The 22,096-nt window shown below is 35.2% G+C and overlaps 1 protein-coding gene and 1 long non-coding RNA gene across 4 annotated transcripts in view; both read left to right on the top strand.

Moving 5' to 3' along the window:
- Positions 1–11,131, top strand: part of TMEM236 (transmembrane protein 236) — a 51,266-nt gene extending 40,135 nt beyond the window's left edge. For all 3 annotated transcript variants that reach the window (XM_016150629.2, XM_036228160.1, XM_016150628.2), the window contains one exon: positions 8,718–11,131. In XM_016150629.2, coding sequence (XP_016006115.2) covers positions 8,718–9,301 — 584 coding nt within the window. In that variant the 3' untranslated portion in view covers positions 9,302–11,131. The remainder of the gene's footprint in view (positions 1–8,717) is intronic.
- Position 11,132: 1 nt separating this feature from the next.
- LOC118608701 lies at positions 11,133–21,818 on the top strand. The gene is made up of 3 exons (XR_004953145.1): positions 11,133–12,906; positions 21,413–21,497; positions 21,653–21,818. It is a non-coding gene; the product is annotated as an uncharacterized LOC118608701 (long non-coding RNA).
- The last annotated feature ends 278 nt before the right edge of the window (positions 21,819–22,096 follow it).

Below are 22,096 nucleotides of genomic sequence, written 5' to 3'. Positions count from 1 at the left end.
TCCTAAAATAATTTTACATATTTAAATGTTGAACAAAGAATTTGGATTCTCTAGGGTACAAATTTGTTAATTCACAGGTAACTGATAAATTAGATATGATAATCAGTATATTTATTTACTTTATCTGGCAAAGCTTTTAGACCCCTGCCTCTATTTTGTTTCCATTTCTCCTGATATTTCCAGCATATAAAAAGCACTTAATAGGGCGCTTTAAAAGGCTCAATGCCAATTATAGCCACCCAGATGAATTGAATGAGGATCTCTGGCAATAGGACTTGGACATATGTAGATTGAAAACAAACAAACAAACAAACAAACAAATAAAACTCTTATTGAGTTCTTTTTTCTATTCCCAATTAAGGGCAGTGGTTCTCACTTTTGGCTGCACATTAAAATCACCTAAGAGGCTTAAAATTTTTTTGACTCCCAGACTGCATCCCAGAGAATTAAATCATAATTCTGGAGGTGGGATGGGATCCAGGAACTAGTAATTTTTTAAAGCCCTCCAAGTGATTCACATTTGTGAAATGTGATTGGAGTGGATGGGTAGAAAGCAGGGGCAGTTTATACCCTATAATGCCCCAATCAATGTCTTTGTAAAATAGGAAGCTGAGTTATCTCCTGAGAACAATGGTGATGAATGAGAAGGAGATAATCTATAACAGGACGGGCATGGTTTGAAGTAACAGCTGTGGGGAATAGAAAGAGTGGCTCAGGCACTGGGAGATGGATGGGTGAGCCATGCTTAGGGTACAGCGAAGGGTGGAAACCAGGAATTTGTCCTGGATCCAGTCAGGATTATGTGATTTTTTCTTCAGTGATACTCAGAAATCTGGGCATCGACTGTAGGATTGATCCAGGCTGGGAGTTTTTAGAGCAGGAATGGAAGAAAGAAAAGGATCTGCTACTTTCTGAGTTATTTCATCTTGCTCTTGACTTACCAAACATAATATCTCAAAATGAATGAATGGCATGACGATTTTTATAGAATGTCTAAGCTATTTCCTGTGAATCGTGAACCACCTTTTAACATATACGCAGGGTGCTCTTTCTTGCAGGTACCCATCAGAACCCCCACAGGGGTTTAAAATACGTAGGCAGAACTCTGCCTTCTGATCAGCACATCAGAGGACAGTTGTACCTCAGCATAGATGATTATATCTTTAGGTCAAATGGCCAGATGTTCAATATCTGGCTGAAAGTACATGCAAGGCCTAAGGCCTGGCATCTGTCATATTTTACAGTTTCACGAGCAATTCTGATGTTCACACTACACAGGAGTCCCTGATTATAGGAAGTATTAGGAACTGAGACAAATAGCAAGTGGAAAGCTGAGAGGCCACGTCCAGATTCCTAAAGGACCCTGGTTTCCAGATTTCCTTGAACTCATCTCATCTTAACTAAATAGAATGCAAGAGATTCCACAAGATTTTTTTTTTATTATTATTATTCAAAGGATGCTGATTTTCTCTGAAGAAAATGAATGGCACTTTGAGTTCCCCTTTGTTTCTTTTTAAGAAAAAGCTTATTATACAATATGAGCCCAGTATGTGAGCTGGGTTTTCATGATGTGTTCTGCAATGTGGTTAGAGAGTACATATGAGGAACACAGTGTTCAGAGCCATGCCAAGGAGAGGACGTATTTCCTCTCATACCTTCCGGATGCTGTTTAGAGGAGAGAAATTTCTGGAAACTAAGTCAGATCTAGGATTTTTGTCCCTTTCTCGAGAAATAAGTCGCCATTTACCAGACTAGGGTGAGAGAAGGGAAGAGTTTCTGATTCGCACCTTCTAATTTATACCTTCTCTCAGGTTAGGTCAGTGTCAACTGGGCCAGAAACGCTACATTGTAGTGATCCCAGAAGACATATGACATCCAGTGCTATTGGATCGTGAGCTGGGGCGCCCTTTAATTAGGGCAGCTTTACATGATTTTAACAATTTCATGGTCAATTCTTCCATACATGAAAAAATTATGAACGATTTTACTATGTAAAGATTCTTGAGAGTTACAAGATAGTTTCAAAATAAATACTCGTGGGAGACTGATAGGAATAAGGGAACGTAAAGAATGTCACATGCATTACCTCATTACATCAAGGCTCATTCTCCATATCATTATTAACCAACAATAGTTTATGGCCTCAGTTTGAAATTAAACGCATAGGTCATTGCTTTTCAGTATCTAGATTTGCCTGTCTTGGACTGAAGAGAGTGAAACATTGCTTACCGAGCACACATTGGTCTTCTTCTTGTTTACATGACGTGTCTATTAATAGTGGGGTCCTATGTATAGGACTATCATTTTGCTCAGACTCTACTATTTTAGGACCTCAAGTCCTCCTCTTTCTGGGTTTTTAGAAGATTGCTTCCTGTGAACTCACAAATGCTGTCTTCTCAGAATCAACACATTGGCCCTTTTGTCCCCTGACTGGCGACTCCTGATGCTGCCAGTACCTGGGAAGCCTCTGAAATGCCTGAACCCCTGCTGCTGCGCTCAGTACCACCTCCTGTCGATGTGCGTGCGCCCAAGCCCACTGGGCTACCCAGTGCCCAGCCGCGCTGGCCCGCCCTCGCCGGTGAAGTACGCAGGTCCCCAGGCTGCCCAGCCAGGAACTGCTACTGTCTCCCAGAGCTTGTTAGCCGAGCCGGTCCTGTGGTCTTCGTTAAAGGGACACGGATCAGAGGACCATCTGAGTGGTAGTCTCTGTGCAGGACTCCAGAGTCTTCCTTCCTGTTGACTTAGGGGGCGGGGTGGAAATGGGGGTTCGGGGGTGGTGTTTGGCCTGGATTTTACGCTGTAGCTTCCTTGCCTCAGTGCACCTTTCCCCGTCAAGGTGCTCATGGCCTGCTCATGCCCGCGGACTCCGGGTCGGGGCTTCCTCCCACCTTTCACACATCTTCGTGGAGGATCTGTCCCACGCCAGACACTCCACTGGGGCCTGCGAGTACCACGGGGAGCGAGAGCAGGCAGACTCCCCTTTTCCTGGAGCTCACGGGCTCGTGGGCAGAACAGCACATCCATGAACGACACTGACAAGGAGGTGTAATTACAGCTGAGGGAAGTGCCCCGAGGCAGCGTATCAGCTCCTTCCTAAGGGTGTCCGTTTTTGCTGCCCAGTCCGGGCTTGTGCTGGGCTTCGAGCTCTGCTCTGTGTCCAGTCACTTACTAAGAGAGGCATTCCACACTGTTTCAAAGTCTAGAATTATTTATATTTGGAAATAAGATAACTATATGCTTTTTCACATTTACCATTTTTTATTTAAATATATCTACTATTACATTATTACATATAATTTATTATATATTATGTTATAGTAATATGTGTTATCTATATTATCTACTATATTAACAAAGTATTATGTTATATATATATAAATCATGTTAATATAAATATATAAAATATTTTTTCTATTTATATATTGTACATTAAATCATACTCCCTAGTCTAAACAGATATCAACTAGGGAGTAGAGCTAGAATATCCCAAATGAAAAGATGAAGATCAGAAAATTTAGAGGAGAAACTTTTCTCAGACAGTCTTCAAAAATGGAATATTTTAAAATCGATAATGATTTTTAGCACTTCTTGTCCAGTGTTAGATGAGTCTACAATTTCACATTGCCTAAAATCCAGAAATGGTATGTTATTTACTTTCAGATTTTTGCATTGTTAGGGAGAGAATTGAAACTGAATCTTAGGGCTTTTGAATTTGCCTGATAACAATACAATGCCTTTCTTTAACTTACCACAGCTCTATCCCAGCTGGGATAATGGGCGAATATTTGTTTTGAATTCGTTAGTATTATCAATTATTACTTGGTGAAAACCTGCATACAATTTTGATGACAGGCAGCAGTGTGCTGGTCAATGTTTAAGCAACTGTCTTTCTAGGGGGTAAAAAGCCCCGGTTCGTAGAATTTGCCAGTTTTTCTGATGTGAGCACTCTCACCATAGCCGATTTCAAGCCACCAAGGTGATGCCACTGAACACTGATCATGGCATTGGGAAGAGGCACACACGGTGGGCTCTCGTTGGCTGTGCATGCTGTCTCGGTTTGCACAGGGTGTGTCTGTGGGGTGACATTTTTCTCTGTGATGTGAACAGACAAATAGGAGAATTTAACTCATGGCCTTGTTAAGGCTCTGTACTGTGACACTAATTCTCAAACTTTTTGGCCTCCCTCGAGGTATGTGATAGTGGGTAACGGTGTGATTATGACCAGAGTTAAACAAACTATAATCACTCTTACTATTTACTGTATTCATATTTGTATTCTATTCAAGTTCATTTAAAACAGTAAATTATTTAGTGATTGCTACTTTTTATTTTATCTAACATATATATGGCTGGTTTTTTGTGTGTCAGGCACTATTTTAAATGCTTTATAAATATTGACTTGTTCCTTCATTATAACCATCCTGTGAGGTCGGTGCTAGATTCTACAGTTTTTACTCAACAATGACCTTACCTGCCTTCCAGACCTCAGATATACTCCTCAAAGGAAACTATACATAATACAGTCATTTTATTCAATAGATAGTGTCAAAATAACAATGTTTATAGATTTCCCTGGTATCTATTTTAATTTATTACATTTTTCTTATTCTCTATGAGTATTATGACTAAAAGTGCTTTGTGTGCTTAATAGGTTTAAAAAAAAATAAGACTATTAATTTTCTTTTTTTCCAGATTTCCACCCCTCAACCCCTGCCGAATATTATATCTAAATCATTAGCATTTCACTTTTTCTATATCATTTTCCTCTCAGCAAAAATTGATTTGGGGGACTATGAAGACTAGCCAGCCTTTTTCAGAATAATTCTATAATTTGGCCTTCTAGTTGCCATGAATTGAGTGACAATTTCATTTCTTATCAGCTCTTTTGACGGCCCAAGGGCCTCTTTGCTGATGTCTCCATGGCCTCTGGCCACTCTGCCTTCCAAAGTCCTCATCTTCATCAGCTTTCCATGAACTTGGAATAAAGTCCAAAACTTTTATCATGGCTCATAAGGTTCTACATAATTTGACTCTGCTGTAGACACTGTGGTCTAATTGTTCAGGATTTGAGGTTTACATTCCAGTCTCTCTTCTTGCTAGCTCAGTGACCTGGTCACTGTGCCTCAGTTTACTCATCTTTAAAATGAGAAAATTATAGTTTCTACATCATAACGTTTCTATAAGGATTAAGTGAATTAATGCGCAGAAAGGGCTTAGAACAACATTTGGATATAGAAAACACTTAAATAACTAGCTCTTCTCTTCTTCCCTCTCTGCCTGCCCAGCCCCTCACAAACTCTCTTTTATGTAATCATTCTAGTGGAAGGGTCTTTACACATGGTCTTCTCACCACCTGGAAAGTTCCTTTCTTCATTCTTCACCTAATTCATTCCTACTTATTCTTCATCTTGCTGCGTAACTGTCACTTCTCAGATGAGCCTTCCTGATCCCCAGTCTAATTCAGACCCCCTATGATCATCTCTCATCTTAGAACTCACCTTCCTTTTAAAGCCCTGCCATGATTTACTCTTCTATATTTATCGACGTGATCACAGGAAACTTAGAGTGGCAGAGGCAGAGATTGTTTCCACATTATTTGCTGTCTCATTCTCAATGCCCAGCCTAAGCCTGGAAGAGTGCTCTAAACTTGTCTACTCTTATCCGTAGGGAGCCTAAATGGTGCAATTTTTAGTATCTACTTCATTCCTGTCTTGTTTTTAGATGTCTTTCCTGTGATTCTTCTCTTTTTTTCCTCTTTTTATTTAAATAACTTTTATTGCTTTTTCTTTTTGCAAGAGGAATACATACTCTTGAAGAGTCTTTACTGATTTGTGTTATACTTAAGTTTTCCCTGTAAGCTATCTAAAACTTCTGGGGAACAAAATACATCGATATAAAGAAATAATAAAGTAAAATAGGTAGGAGTCGTGTTATCAAAATTACATTTCCTTAATTGTTTAGCTTACACAGAAGACAAGAAGTTGTTTTGCCAACTGGCATAAGATATGGGGAACTACACAGAATGACTGCTATTTTTACTTTTTATAGGGCAATGTGAACCGCTAGGAAGTGAGTAGATCTCTGTCTTCATGCTTATATCTTTTATGGGTTTTGTGCAAATAAACATTGGTTTACCCAAATAGAACTCTAACAGCTAATAACAATAACAAAAAAGAATTCCAGCTATAAGTGGAAGTTTTAAAAATACTTTAGAGGGAAACTAATCATGAAGCTAAAGGGCGTAGTATTAAGTACATGAAAGGTTAAATGGCTTGGGAATAAATCTGGTGTTCCAGTCTAATTACCAAACAATTTCTTTCTTATTCTTTTTTCAGTTTTTTTAAAATTAAATTTATTGGGATGACATTAATTAATACCATATAAGTTTCACATGTACAAATTTATACATCATCTTTATATTCCATTGTGTGCTTACAATTCAAAGTCTAGTCTTCCTCTATCACCATAGATTTTGCCCCCTTGACCCTCTTCATCCTTCCCATGCTCCCCCTCCCTTCTGGTAACCACATACTGTTGTCTGTGTCTATGAGTTTTTTTCAAACAATTTTTTTGACTTCTTCAACTTTACCATGCCCTCTGAGAGGCCAGCAGAGCTTTCCAGCTAATAGTTGTAGTGCTTCTCATTGGAAAGAAGACAGACAGCAGGGTCTCTGTACCCCCAAACCTAAGCTAGCCTCTATTGAGCTGTGGAGAAATATGAAGCCTTCAGCTCTGATTTTGCCAAATAGACATGAATTGGGGCCTTAACATTTCATTCAGAATGAACTCTCGCTAAGAATTCATTGTACATCCCACAGTTTCTATCTACGGATATTGAGATTCTTACTGACTATTTAAAAGTGTTAATGTGTCACTTCTCAGAGTGCCACTTCCTGGCATTGAAACAATGCTGAATTGGCAGTCATCTCCAAAAGCTCAAATTATGCACTGTGTTCTTTATGTTGAAAAAGGAATTTGGATTTTCATTCTAATTTAGCTTTTCTACTAAGAGAGGCAAAGGAGAGTTCTCCAGGATGTGACAAACTCTAAGAAACAAATTTTTATGTACTTTTCTTTTGTAAAATGAGAGATATAATTGATGTTAGTGAACATCTGAGTTTAAAAAGGGATGATTTTATGAATATTAAAATAACAGGAATTAGTATATAATTTTCTCTTAATTGAATATTATTTATAAAAATGAATTCCATGCATGCCACTGTGACATCAAGGTTGTCAGGTAAAGAAGTTTCTAAGGGTTATGGGCCCTACTGTTTATGTATGATTCATACTAGGGGCAGGTAATACTTCATCAAAAATTTAGATTATATTTTTAGTTTATAAATATACTCAACTCTTAAAATTTTTAAACAGTTAATTGTATAACAAGAAAACTGGGATTTATGTGTGTTTTAAACAGCATCTATTTATAGTACTCATTTTATTAGTCATTACTCATAATAACATCTATTTTAAAATGTTCGTACCTCATTTCAATAGAGTTCAACAAATTTTTTATTGATTTTGTGTCTTTAACCTTTACAGCTGTTCAGTTTAATGACTCCCTTTAAATTTTGTCTTATCAAGTGATAAGGCAACTCAGCATGTTCACTGAGTAAACTTTGTCAAGGCTTGATAAATTCTTCGCAACAAAAGTGACACTTAAGTGGATTAATGTTTTAATAATAATGCGCTGTATGTTTTTCATGTATGAAAACCATACCATCAACATTGTTAGTAAGTCTTGGTTTTGAGGATCTCTTCTTGATCCCCTGACTTCAACATCCACATGTAGACAGAGAGGCAGACACACACACACACACACACACACACACACACACACACACACACACATAATGTGCTGTTGATGAGAAAATGTTCTACTCATTCAGATGACCAGGCATAGCCTTGTGGCCACAAATAAGATACTTTAGTCTAAGCCATTGCACTGACCAGTTCAAAAACTTTGGGATGTCACCCATCACTAAGACTTCCTCATGGTTAAATAGTTTTCCTCATAGCACCAAATTCCAAGCCTGGAAGTCTGGGTTGTGGTGATTTCTGTGAGCCTCTTATAAAATGACGATTGGACTATTGTACGTGGATTTGACCTTTGAACTCTGATTTGACCATTGAACTAGGTTGATTTGATTTTATAATATTTGTATGTTTTATAATTAGCACGTGATATATTGCCTTGAGATAGGGAATAGCAGCCATAAAGTTAAGAGATTGTCAATTGGGGTCAAACAAGTCTTTGGTATGAATTCCGTCTCTGCCCATTACTATCTGTGTATTTGAATTTGGGTGTCATCTTACCTCTTGGGCCCCGGTTTCCATATTTATAAAATGAGATAGTAATCTCTATCTCTCACCTTTTTCTGAGGATTAAATAAGGTAATGTGTGAAAGTGCTTAGCTCAATAACCAATAATGGCTATTACTATGAATTTACCAAAAAACGACTCAAGATTCATGTCATGTCTAGGAAAATACAAAGTCATGAAGAGCCTCCTCTGCCTCCGTGGTTTTTTTTTTTTTCAGTTTGCTACTCATTTTCTCTTGAAGTTTCATGTGTAAAACAGACCTCAAATAAGAGAGTAGTTAGAATTTGTAAATAAAATTAAAAACTTAAAAAATTAATTTTCAATGTAAATAAAATTTTAAAATTTAAGTAAAATATAAAAGTTTAACTTTAAATAAATCAATTTATTGCAGGTAATGAGAATAAGCAAGTCCATACCACCACTTTGCAACAAATAAAAACCGTGACGGATCAAGGGAAGCAAAATGAAGGAAACCCTGTGCCTCCCCAACCCGCCAAGAGGACCCAGTCACCACAGCCACCGGCAGCGATGACACAGAGCCCTGTCCCTGAGCTGGCAGGACCCCAGGAGCCCTCCTTCCAGTCAGGCATCCTGAGAACGATGTCCCAGCAGGACGTTCGTGCAGAAATCTTCCTGTGGAGCTTTCTGCTGTGGTCTGACACGGTAGAAATGGTGCGTGTGGCTGGCCACCAAGCTGTGTACAAGTCGGGCTGGGTGTACCCTGTCTACATATTCAGTTTCATTTCTCTCCTTCGAATGATATCCACGCCTCAGAACCCTCTTCTATATTGCCTGGGCATCCTGCTCCAGGATTTACCCTTCATTTTTGTTAGACTTGCTTTAATCATTGACCTGGGAACTATCACACCCGTTTTGGGCCTTTGTAAAAATGTACTGGTGACTCTCTCTTATGTTTACTTCAATTACTTAACCAAATTCAGGATTTTCTCTACTTTTGAATTGTCTTCATTTTAAAAAGAAAACAGTCTAGTCAAACCTCTTTAGTATGCATGTGTACACATTTGTAATCTTTTGTTTTCTGAGGAATAGGTGTTTTTTTTTTTTTTTTTTTTTTTTACAGCATGAGGAAATGAAGACTAAATTGTACAGAATAGCCTATTTTTAATAACTATACATCAGGGTTTTTTTAATATGTATAAATGGTGCTAAATTTAAGCAATGTTATATTCTTATAAGTTGGCTCCCTTGGATCACTAGAAAATAGTAGTAGCTAATTTTACTTATGTACACTGAACCATTTTTAAAACACTCTTCAATAAAGCCTGTAAAATTTTCCTAAGTCCAAAATGAGATTTTTATCATTTATATTAAATATTATATTAAAGACTGTCACAAGAATTGAAGAGTTAAAATTAATTTTTAGGAAGTACACCTGGTGTCATTGAATAATTTTTAGATTGTTTTTTAAAAATCCGAAATTGTAGTTTTAGGGCTCTCTTCACACGTGGTATTATGTTCTTCATTTCACTGTGGTGACTTTTATATAATTGATTGATTTCAGCATAGAAAGCAATTCAGTTTAGCAGATATTTGGCTCAGTTTCTAGTACTGAACTGGTAACATAAAGATTAATATAATGGAGTCAAAGTTCATCAGAAATACCTAGATAAGATTTTATAACAGGAATCTATAAATTGAAGATGTAGATTTTAAAGTAAAAGAATATTTTGTGGAATTTGATACCATCGGAAAAATAAACACATACAAGCCCTGTTTAAAATTAGAAGTTCAACTTAAACACATATAGCAGCAAATGCACTAGGGTCTAATGTGATCATATGTAATGGATATCTTGATGTTAAATCATTAGATAATTATATAATTTACCTTCGCCCTGTGGAGACACTCTCACCTATTCATAGTAGGGGCTCTTTATTTTATATGAATTTCCGGATTCTAGAAAAGGCTTATTGTGCAAAGTAATGTTTTACAGTGCCAGCCTCTTCAATGATCTTTGGGAACAGATAGCTTCGGACAAGATACCCGAACTTGCCTGCCACCCCCTGCTCCCCACCAAAGCTCCCAATCTCACTGGTTCCTTGTGCTTTATGGTTTTCTCTCGCACTGTCAGAGAAGGTCTATTCACAGTTGTTGAAAACTTAGCTTTTGGCTTTATGACTTTGGGCAAGTTCTTTGTACACTGTAAGCAGCAGTTTCCACACCTAAAAGGTGAGCATAATAATAGTACTTTAATAGGCTTAAATAGCACTTTAATAGGCTTGAGAGGATTAGATGGGGGGGGGGGGTGACAATGTTCTCATCACATTGTCTGGCAAACAGGAATAACTCGATAAATGCTAAGTATTTTAATTGTATCAAATCAAAGACAGTCAAGTAGCTGAATGCATTGCTCTAATTTTCCTGTTTTCTGCTTACCCTCTAGGAATAATAATTTAAATCATGTATTTGTGAAAATTATATGTAAAATCTTAAGTTTACCTCAGACTACATTTCATCAAACAGCATTATGTTCAGAAGCGAGAGGTCTACTGAATAAACAGGTTACAGTTGATGTGAGTATTTTTTCAGAAGGCATTCAAGTGTCCCTCCTGTAAGTTCTCATAGAACTCTAATTATAGCATTTATTAAGACTTTTGTGTTTACTTTTCTGAGCCGTTATTAACCTTTAAATTCCTTAAGGAAAGGCCTGAGGGTGTCTTGTTTAACAAGCTATCTTAATCTTACGTATTACTCCAGCAGGAATTTATAATACTTATAACCCTAGAATAGTTTTAATATAATTAATTTATTTTAAATTATAACATAATCTTTTTATTAACCTAAAGCTAAGTAGTTGATATGAAATATTCCTAAATGTGAAAATATATTACATACATTTATATTTATCTTTATATTGAAATATATAGGGTGATCAGTGCTCAAATAAACTGAAAAGTATTATTTGAGTTCAGAATGCATTTGTGTCTATTATTCGAGTATGAATGTTCCTGATCCTTTGGGAAGTTGCAACACTTGATAGCAGTAAATATAGGCATGTATAAAAGATTATATATAGGAAGAAAGTCAGTATCTGATTTAATATTTTATTTTAAGAGTATGTACTTGTTTATAATGTTCAAGTCTATGGTATGTAATTGAAATCGCAGCAAATTATGCTAATGAAACATTGATAGTTCTATACTATATAATTAAAAGTTATGTTACAAAAATTACATTCTAATTTTGATAGCTGCTAATGGTTGTTCATATAAAGCCCAAGTAGCTTTTGTGTCCTTATAAAAAAAAATTCATCTATGATCAGACTATTACTGTAAAGTAATATTATTTTTATAAAATTCTAATACCTTTAATAAAACTATTTAGTACCTTTTTCTTCTAAACATTAATGTTTGAAATTAAAATGTGTGAATGTTAACAATCTTGTTTTTCTCATTAGGGCTTCGTTTCATTGAATGACTATGTAAATAGTAAAAAGAAAGGAAAGAGAAAGGAAATAGTTTGTTGAATGCTTACTGTGTGCTGGGCATTGTTCTGTCTGCTTAATGAATAATTATCTTGTGCAGTGAAACTTTGAGCAGGACCTAGTGAATATATCAATAGTGTTTCCTCTCCATAAACATTAAAATTATACTGAATTAAACTTAGAAAAAGAACAACATATTACTTATAAGCTATAGTACTTAAAATAGCTACTTACACTCCATAGAGAAGGATGTAGTAAATAATAAATGAAAAGATATATTAAATATATACAGCTAAAGCTATTTTATTTTTACAAAGTGATTATATTTTCTTGTTTGAAAAAATTTTATGTTTAAGCACATTTATTTGTTGTGATGCCTTTTTCATTATGGGAGGATGTGTTTACTCAGTTTTCTGTTTCTGGCTGTCTGTCTCTCAACCATCTTCCCAGCTCTTTAGTAACTCGATCAAAACGCACAACTGCAGAATCAAGAGGTGAAAAAATAGAGAAACACAGAGACATGCACAGCTACACACATGGGACTATCCAAAAGCAAATCCACCTACATGACAAAGATGTTTCAGTGCCTCATGAAAAGACGAATTCATGAGCTCTGAATCGTGCTGCCCCATATATTGGTCAGGACTGCCATCTCTGGTTGTCGTAGCCTATGGTAAGGTCACCCCTTCACGTTGAGCTATGCATGCACAACCTGCACATCCTTATGGAGTGGCCCTGAGAAAATGAAACCAAAGTACCTGTGGTCAGTAGTTTTGGTAACACTGAAGATTGGTAAACAATCATTTATAAGAGTTTTGACATATACTCCCATATATATTCTGAAGGTTTTTAAAAACATTTTCCTCAATTCATTCATTCAACAAATTCAGTACCTATTGTATGGTGTTTATGATTAAGTAGTCCACACAAAAAAGTCTTGGTGAAACTGACAAAAATGCTTTAGAAAGCAGTTTAGGGTACTTCTGGTTTCCAGTTTTGCATACAAGTAGCTTGGAAGTCACCATTCTGTCCTAACAAGTCAAAAGCTCAACAGACTGGATAATCAACTCTTCTGGGATTCATAAGAGAGGAGAGGACACAGGGAAAACTGCTGCCCGCAAGACTGGAGATACAGGTAAGAGAATGCAGGGAGTCACAGCTTACTGGAGCAGAGACACCATCTGAAACCTTCGTGGAACTAGAACGTAGGTAGGAAAAATTCAACTGTAATTAAAAAATTACTGGAGGCTCTGTGTGGATAACTCTTAGTTAGAAGCTCCAGAGGGACCTAGTCATAGAAGTTCCCCATAACGTTGTGGGATCAAGAAAGAATATCAGAAAAAGAATACGTGAAGGTAAAATAAGAATTTTTTTTTTTGTTAGTTTTAATTGACCTAACAGATAATGGTTTGTTCAAAATAATAGCAACAGTGTATTTGATTATGTGTGCTTATGTATATAGCTTATATATGTGGATACACATATATACATATACATGCTTATGTGCCCTTATATATGAGTGAAATGAATGACAATACAACGCAAGGGTTGGGAGGAAGGAATTAGGGTTATTTTATTTTAAGGTGCTCACTCTACCTGTAAAGCGATGTAGTGTATTTTTAAAGTGTACTTGGATTCGTTGTATGTTGCAAAGTCTAGGACAACCACTAAAAAAAAGATTACAAAAAAAATGGTATAACAGATATTCCGAGAAAGGAGAGAAAATGGAATCCTGTAAAATGCTCCATTAGAACCATAAAAGGCAGAAAGAGAGTGAAAGACAAAAATAGCAACGAAGAACAAGAGCAAAGCAGAAAACAATAATACATGTGATAAATATTAATCCAACGTTCTCAGTAATCACTTTGAGTACCAGTACCATTGGCCTAAATACAATAATTTACAGACAGATTATCAGAGTGAGTCATATAGGCCCAACTATACATTGCCTACAAGAAACCCACTTTAAAGATTAAAAGTACTGATTAAAAGTAAATGGATGGAGAAAACTATACTATGTTATCACTAATCAAAGGAAAGCAGGAGTAGCTATATTAATTTCAGATACACCAGACTTCAAAGAAAAGTTATCAGAGATTAAGAAAAGGAGTCAATGATCTAAGATGATGTAACAATCCTTAACACGTATGTGCCTAAAAACGAAGCGTCCAACTACATGCATCAAAAACTGAGAGAACCGCAAAGAGAAATAGGTAAATTCACTATAATAGCTGGCAACTTCAACACCTTTCTATCAGAAGTGGACAGTTTTAGTAGGCAGAAAATTAGTAAGGGCATAATTGAACTCAACAGCACCATAAGTCAATTGGGCATAATGGGCATCTATTGACTTCACCAGACAACAGCAGATTGCACATTCTTCTCAAGCTAATATGGAATATTCACTGAGATCAACCATATTCTGGACCCTAAAACATACTTTAGCAACTTTAAAAGAGTAGAAGTCATACAGTGATTGCTCTCATAATAGAGTGGAATTAAACTAGAAATCAATAACAGAAAGGTAACAAAAAAAATACCAAAATACATAAAAATTAACACATTTCTAAATAACACATGGGTTGGAGAAGAACTCTCAAGAGAAATAAAAATATATTTTGGAGTGAATGAAAATAAAAACAAAACTTACCTAATGTGTGGGTTGCAGCAAAAGAAGTGTTTAGAGATAAATTTATAGCATTGGTTGCATATATTAGAAAAGAAATAAGCTCTAAAATCAATAACCTAAGTTGAAACCTTAGGAAACTAGAAAAAGAAGAGCAAATTAAATATCAAGTATGAAGAATAAAATCATAAGAATTAGAGTAGAAATCTATGAAATTGAAATCAGGAAATCAATAGAATCAATGGACCCAAAAGGTGTTTATTTGAAAAGATTGATAAAATTGATAAACCTCTAGCCAGGCTAACTAAGAAAAATAGTAGACAAATTAGTAACATTAGAAATGAAAGAGGGAACATCACTACAGATCTCATTTAACTTAGAAAGATAATAAAGAAATACTATGAACAATTCTATACCCACAAATTTGGTAACCTAGGTGAAAAAGGCCAATTCCTTGAAAGATACAGTCTGCGAAAACTCACGCAAGGAGAAAGAGATGATCTGAATAGATGTATACCTATTAAAGAAATTGCATCGATAATTAATAACCTTCCAAAACAGAAAGCACCAGGCCCAAATGAGTTTGGCGATGAATTCTACCAAACATTTAAGAAACAATTATACCAATTTTCTGCAATCTCTTTAAGAAGAAAGACAAGAAGGGAATACTTCTGAACCCATTCCATGAGGCCGACATTAACCCTGATACTAAAATCAGGCAAACATAAGAAAACTACACACCAATATCTCTCATGAATATTACTACAAAAATCCTCGACAAAATAGCAAATCAAATCCAAAAAATGTATTAAAAAATTATATACCATAATTAAGTGGGATTTATCTCAGGTATGCAAAGGTGGTTCAACATTCAAAAATCAATTAATGTAATCTATCGCATCAACAGGCTAAAAAAATTACACGATCACATCAATTGATGCAGAAAGAACATTTGAAAAAAAATCTAACATCCATTGATTAAAAAAAAAATTCAGGAATCTAAACGGGAATATTCTTAACTGGATGAAAACTATCTAAAAAGCCTACAGCTAATGTATATTTAATGGTGATAAATTTAAAGCTATCCCACTCAGATCAAGTACAAAACAAGCATGTGGTCTCTCATCACTACTCTTCAACATCATATCAGAAGTCCTTGGTAATTCAATAAGGCAAGTAAAGAAAACAAAACGTATACAGATTAGGAAGGAAGACAATTCTGTTCACATGTGACATGATTGTTTATGTAGAAAATCCAAAATAATTGACAAAAAAAAAAAAATCCCACCTGGAACTAATAAGCGATTACAACAAGGTTACATGATACAAGATTAATATACAAAAGTCAATACGTGGAATCTGAAATAAAAAAACATCAATATTTACATTAGCATCTCCCAAAATGAAATATTTAGGTATAAATTTAACAAAATATGTAAATGATCTATGTGAGAAAAACTACAAAACTCAGATGAAACATTAATGAATAACTCAATAAATGGAGAGATATTTCATGTTTATGGATAGGAAGACTCAATATTGTCAAAATATCAGGTCTTCACAACTTATCTATAGATTAATTGCAATCCCAGTCAAAATCCCAGCAAGTTCTTATGTGGATATCGACAAACCGATTATATGGAGAGCAAAAGATCCAGAATAGTTAACACAGTATTGAAGGAGAAGAACGAAGTTATGGAATTGATACTACCCAACTTCATGACTTATTATAAAGCTACAATAATCAAGACTGTATGGTTTTGATAAAAGAATAAATAAGCAGATCAGTGGAACAGAATACAGAGGCCAGAAATAAACCCACATAAATATAGTCAATTGATCTTTGACAAAGGAACAAAATAAAATGGAGAAAAGATACTCTTTCAACAAATTGTGTTGGAAACATTGAACATTCACATGCAAAAAATGTGAATCTATAGACAGACCCTAAACCCTTCACAAAAATCAAGTCAGGGTGGATCATAGATCTAAATGGAAAACACAAAACTATAATCCCCCTAGAAGATAACATAGGAGTATGGAGATGTAACACTAAAGACATGATCTATAAAAGAAATAATTGATAAGCTGGACTTCATTAAAATTAAAAACTTTCTTCTCTATGAAAGACAATATTAAAAGAATTAGAAGACAAACCATAGATGGAAAAAATACTTGCAAAAGACATATTTGATACTGTTATCCAAAAGATGTAAAGAACGCTTAAAACTCAATAATAAGAAAATCAGCAAACTAATTAAAAAGTAGACAAAAGACGTGAACAGAAAGATACCTTACCAAAGAAGGTATACAGATGACAAATTAGCATACAAAAAAAGATGCTCTGCATCATCTATCATCAGGGAAATGCAAATTAAATCAACTACAGAACAATTAGAATGACCAAAATCAAAACAATAATTATGCCAAATGCTGGTGAGGATAAAGAGGGACAGAACTCTCATTCATTGTTAGTGGGAATGCAAATGGTACAGTCACTTTGGAAGACAGAAAAGTGCACCAGCCATAATGGGACGTCACAAAGCAAATGTCTGTGTAAACACTAAGATCAAAAAATAAAGCTGCCGGCTATCTAAATCCTCCAGAAATCCTGCTCCTTAGTTATTTACCCAAAAGGGCTGGAAACTTATGTCCACACAAAAACGTGAACATGGATGTTTTTAGCAGTTTTATTCATAATTGCCAAAACACGAAAGCTACCTAGATGTCCTTTGGTAGGTGAATGGATAAATAAACTATGGTAACTGATGCTGGAAATTATTCAGCACTAAAAAGAAATGAGCTATCAAGCCGTGAAAAGACAGACGAAGCTTAACTGCATATTACTAAATGGAAGACGCCAACCTGATAAGGCTACATACGGTACAATTCAAACTATATGACACTCTGGAGAAGGCAAAGCTATATAGACAATTAAAAAATCAGTGATTGAGGTGGAGGCAGGAAGAAAGATGAACAGGCAGAGCACAGAGGATGCTGATAATGGGGGCAGAGGAGTGTATGGGACATCTCTGTACATGCCTCTCAGATTTATTCTAAGTGTAAAACTGCTCTAAAAATACTTTAAAAAGCAGTGTATTCTTAATACATCACAATATGATTTTCACATGTTTTAGGTGATAATATTTACTATAGCATTATCTTCTTTAAAACTTTATATTTACACATATATAAATCTTAATTTTCTATGATGTGGCTATTAAAAAACTCAATTTTTCTTGCATTGGAATTGGAATATGAATGGATTTTTAAGAAATGTCTTTTTTCTCTACAATGTATTTTTTTAAAAAAGATATATATATATATACATAACATATATATATACCTTAGAGAATAGGTTTTCAAGAATATTAAATGAATAAATACAAAATTTACACTCTAAATTGTTAAAAATGAAAGGTACCAGTACGTATTTGGTGTAGTTTTGAAGAAGAAGCCTGACATTTTTTGTATCTTGATTTCCACCTATGAAGTTTAGGTAATTTTCAGATTGTTAAATATATGTTTTTATCTTATTCTTGAAATTTTTTTCAAATGTTAAATGGGTCAAATAACATTCTAATTAAGTTATTTTGTAAGGTTAAATAAGTATATTATAAAGATGTGTTCCATCCCCAATATAATATAACACTGATTACTGAATTACAAAACTCAAGGCCCTTCAAATAGTCTGCATACACATACTGTAGATTATAATAAATCTAAATATATTATCTGAAGTAAATCATGATTAAAGCCAAATTTTAGATAAATAATCCAATACAGAGATTTTTGATTGCTGAAAGGTAATTATTTTCTACTAAACTGCAAGTGCATTATAAGAGTTTTGGCATATTTTGGTAATGATTAGAAAATGTTAGGAATAAGAGCATAAGAAAATGTGGTCCATCTTTTAAGTTTCTAGATTTTTACTGAACTGCGTATTGTAACTTCTGTCTCTGAGTCAAATTATCTTCATATTATTTATGCAAATTCGCCCATTAATAAATAGGCTTGTTTAAACAAAACAGACTTCTGAATCTATCACCAATTTGAACTGTGAGAAATAACAAAACAAGTTACCAAATAATTTGTTGAGCTAATTTTCTTGGAACTATTTCAAAAGAGAGGGTGCAGTAAGTTCATTTTATATGGATTGAGTGGGTGTGAAGATGTGATGTCTGAGAAATTGTAGGAGAAAATGATATAACTCAGCAATTTAAAATGCAACTTTAAAAAATGAGAATTTCCTTTATCTTATAGAAATACTTTTTTAGCTAGGAAATACTAGTTAAAAACAACCACCATCATCACCAACTAAGCAAAATCTAGAACTTAAAGAGTGTGAAGAAGATGGTAAGAGCTAGATTTTATTTTTATCATGGTAAAATGTACATAGCCCAGAGACTTGAGCCAAGTAGTACAGGAGGTCATCAGCACAGATGATTATTTCTTTAGGGTAAATGCCTGGATGTAAAATTTCTAGCTCAAAGTATATGCAGAGTTTTAAAGTTTGATATGTGTTGATCAATCAGTGGTTCCTTCTAAACAATGCCCTGATTTACCCTCTAAACAGCAGTGTAAGAAAACTGAAGTTTCTCTTCAACTTTGTAACATTAGATAATTTATTTCTTTCATCTTTGCCAATTTCAGTTTCTTTTTTTTAAAAAAAGCAGTGGTTGTGTTGAACATTTTCTCATAGGCTTATTGGTTATTTGTATTTTTTAAAAATCATATTTACGTCTTTGATCTTTTTTTCTGTTTACATGTCCATTCTTTTTTTTTAACTGCCAATTCATGAAATATATAAATTGTAATGATGTTAAACTTTGTCATAAATGGATCATATATTTCAGAGTCCTTTGCCTTTTAATTTCACTGTAGTGTTTTTTATATAGGAAATGTTTAATTCTGCTATAACTCAACCTATCAATATTTCCTCTATGGAGTCTGTCTTCGATATTATACTTAAAAAGTCTTTTTTTTCACTTCAACACAATATAAGTATTTGCCAATTATTTTCTTAAAAGAATTTTACATTTAAATGTTTAACGGAGAAGTAATGAAGAAGTTACTGTTTTAACCATTTTTACCTGTACGATCCGCTTGCTTTATTGTGTAACTAACGCCACTATTTCCAGAACTTTTTATCATCCCAAACAAGAACTCTGTACCCATTAAACAGTTAACACTCATTCACCCCTCCCCCACCAGCCCCTCGTATCTCTCTCTTTTTTTTTTTGTCTCTATGAAGTTTCCTATTCTGTGCGCATCATCTAAATAGAATCATAGAGCCTTTGTCCTTTTATGTCTGAATTCTTTTTCTTAGCATAATGTTTTGAAGGTTACACATGTCGTAGCAAGTCTCAGAATTCTTTTTTATGGCTGAATAATATTCCATTATGTTTATATATGTATGTGTGTGTGTACGCTTCATTTTGTTTATCCCTTCTGCTAATAGATACAACAGCCTCTATCTTTTGGCTGCTATGAATAATGCTGTTATGAACATTGATATCTGTTTAAGTCTCTGTTTTCAATTCTTTTGAGTATATACCTTGAAGGGGAATTGCTGGATCACATGGCGATTCTATGTTCAACTTTTTATGGAACTGCCGAGCTGTTTTCCACAGTGACTACTATTTTATATTCCCACCAGCAATGCACACGTGTTGTTTTGTTACAATGCATTGTTTTCTTGTTGTTGCTGTTCAGTTTCACTTTATATGTTCTGGATATTAGACCCTTATCATATATATGATCTACAAATATTTCTCCTATTCTGTGGATTGTTTTATCTCTCTTTTGATGGTGGCCTTAGGTGCACAAAATTTTTAATTTCAATTAAGTCCGACTTATCTCTTCTTTTGTTGCCTGCTGTTTTGGTGTCATGGCCAAATTCAATGTCATAAAGATTTTTTCTGAATTTTTATAGTTTTAGGTCTTCCAGAACACATGGCTCTGACATTTGGAGGACAAGGTCCTTATTGTCCACCCTTTCTCCTCCAAGTTGCATCAGAAACTCATTCTGTCACCCTCACTGCTGCCTGCCACAAAGATGGAAGATCAAAGTGGTAGCCACAAGGGAAAGGTTGAAATTCACTGAAATTTACTAGCTCCTCCATCAAGCTCTTCACTGGGTTCTCCAAGTTTTCTACTAGAGTCAAGAGTCCAAAATAGTTACTTTGGGCAGTTCCTATCAGTTCAATAGTTGTTTAGGTGGAATGAACTGGTCGCCCTCTTCTAGCTGATAAATCTTTGTTTAAATAAGGTCGAGGTCATGGGTAAATTCTTTATGAGATAGTTAGCTTCCTTTTGTTTTAAAATCATAGATTTTACGATTCATCCTGGTTGGCCATGTGACACACTGTATACACAAACAAACAAAAAGCACCTTGAATATGGGTGTAGAGAGACTTTAATTAAATGTTACTTGCTTCTGAAATTGACAAAAATCCAAAGTAGGCCAAACTTTTTGAATTTATAGAATTTATTTGCTTTGAAAAGCCACGAATGACTCATTTAAAATTTTTTTTCATGATAAATCACTGAAGCAATGTTTTAGAAAGAAACAGTTTCATTTCATCTATTCTGTTTTGTAACCAACTTTTTATGTCAGTCAAGGCTAGGCTTAATGATAAAGAAACATTTATCCCTTGTCCTACATTTTCACATTAAATTTAGAATGTTAAACAAATAAACAAAAACACAGTGAAAGGATGCTATCACATCTCTTATTAAGAAGAAAGGTTTATGACTTTATCGTAAATATGGTGAATCTTGGAGCTTTCTACTTGAAGATAAACTATTCACTTAAAATTTCAAAAATTGCAATGTTTCTAGCAGCTTCCTTTTGAATTGCTAGCATTTCCCATGTTTCAGTTGTGGCCTCAATGTCTAATTGAATATCTGCTTCAAAATATTCTTAATTCATGTTTTACTTCTGAAAAACAACCAAATGGATGTTTAAGGGTTATTATTGTGCTTACTGAAAGGTCTGCTATTTCTTTTAAAGGAAGAATTTCACCTGTCTTTTTGACCAAAGGGACAGATTTTCTCCTAGCAAGAAGACCCTCCCAAACTTGAAGACATCACTCTGAGTGAGTCCAGGCCTCAAGGCTTGATTACAAAACATTTGCCAATGTTTCCTCTGGCTTTCTAGAGAACTTTCAAGAGAAAGACTTCTAGAACCTTTCTCCCTCCCAGCCTTACTGCAGTTCCCTTAGGCTTAACTTTTCTTTCACTCTTCTTCTAGATAAGGAAAGAAAGCTCCATGTAAAACTGTGTCTTTCAAAGCCTTCTAAGGAAAAAAAGGAAAAGGAAAAGAAGATACCCTGAGCCCTGAGTATGGAGAATGAGGGAAGTCAGGTTCAACCTTTAACAAAATGTTTCCATCATGAAACCGTCTTTTTTTTTTTTTTTTTTTTCCGTGCCTGCCATTTCTGTTCCTTTAGAATTGGGGTTGTCTGCCCACGGAGCCTGGTTTCGGCGGCTTTGCATAGAGCGCCTCAGCTTGCGGCTCAGGTGATGGCCTTAGCTTGCCGTCCACACAGCCCCAGGGGAGGGGGCCGCAGGTCCGAAGCTGTTTCACTTCCCCGCTTGCAGCGGGCCAGCCCGGCTCCTCCTTTCTCACCAGCGCCCCGCCACCTCCCCCCGCCTCACCCCTCTCCCACATGTGTCCTTTCTCCCCTTCCCCCGA

Source organism: Rousettus aegyptiacus, unplaced genomic scaffold (genome assembly GCF_014176215.1).
Source record: "Rousettus aegyptiacus isolate mRouAeg1 unplaced genomic scaffold, mRouAeg1.p scaffold_m13_p_10, whole genome shotgun sequence".
Lineage (NCBI taxonomy): Eukaryota > Metazoa > Chordata > Mammalia > Chiroptera > Pteropodidae > Rousettus > Rousettus aegyptiacus.
The sequence above is the reverse complement of the archived record's forward strand: the minus strand, read 5'-3'. Positions and strand labels throughout refer to the sequence as shown.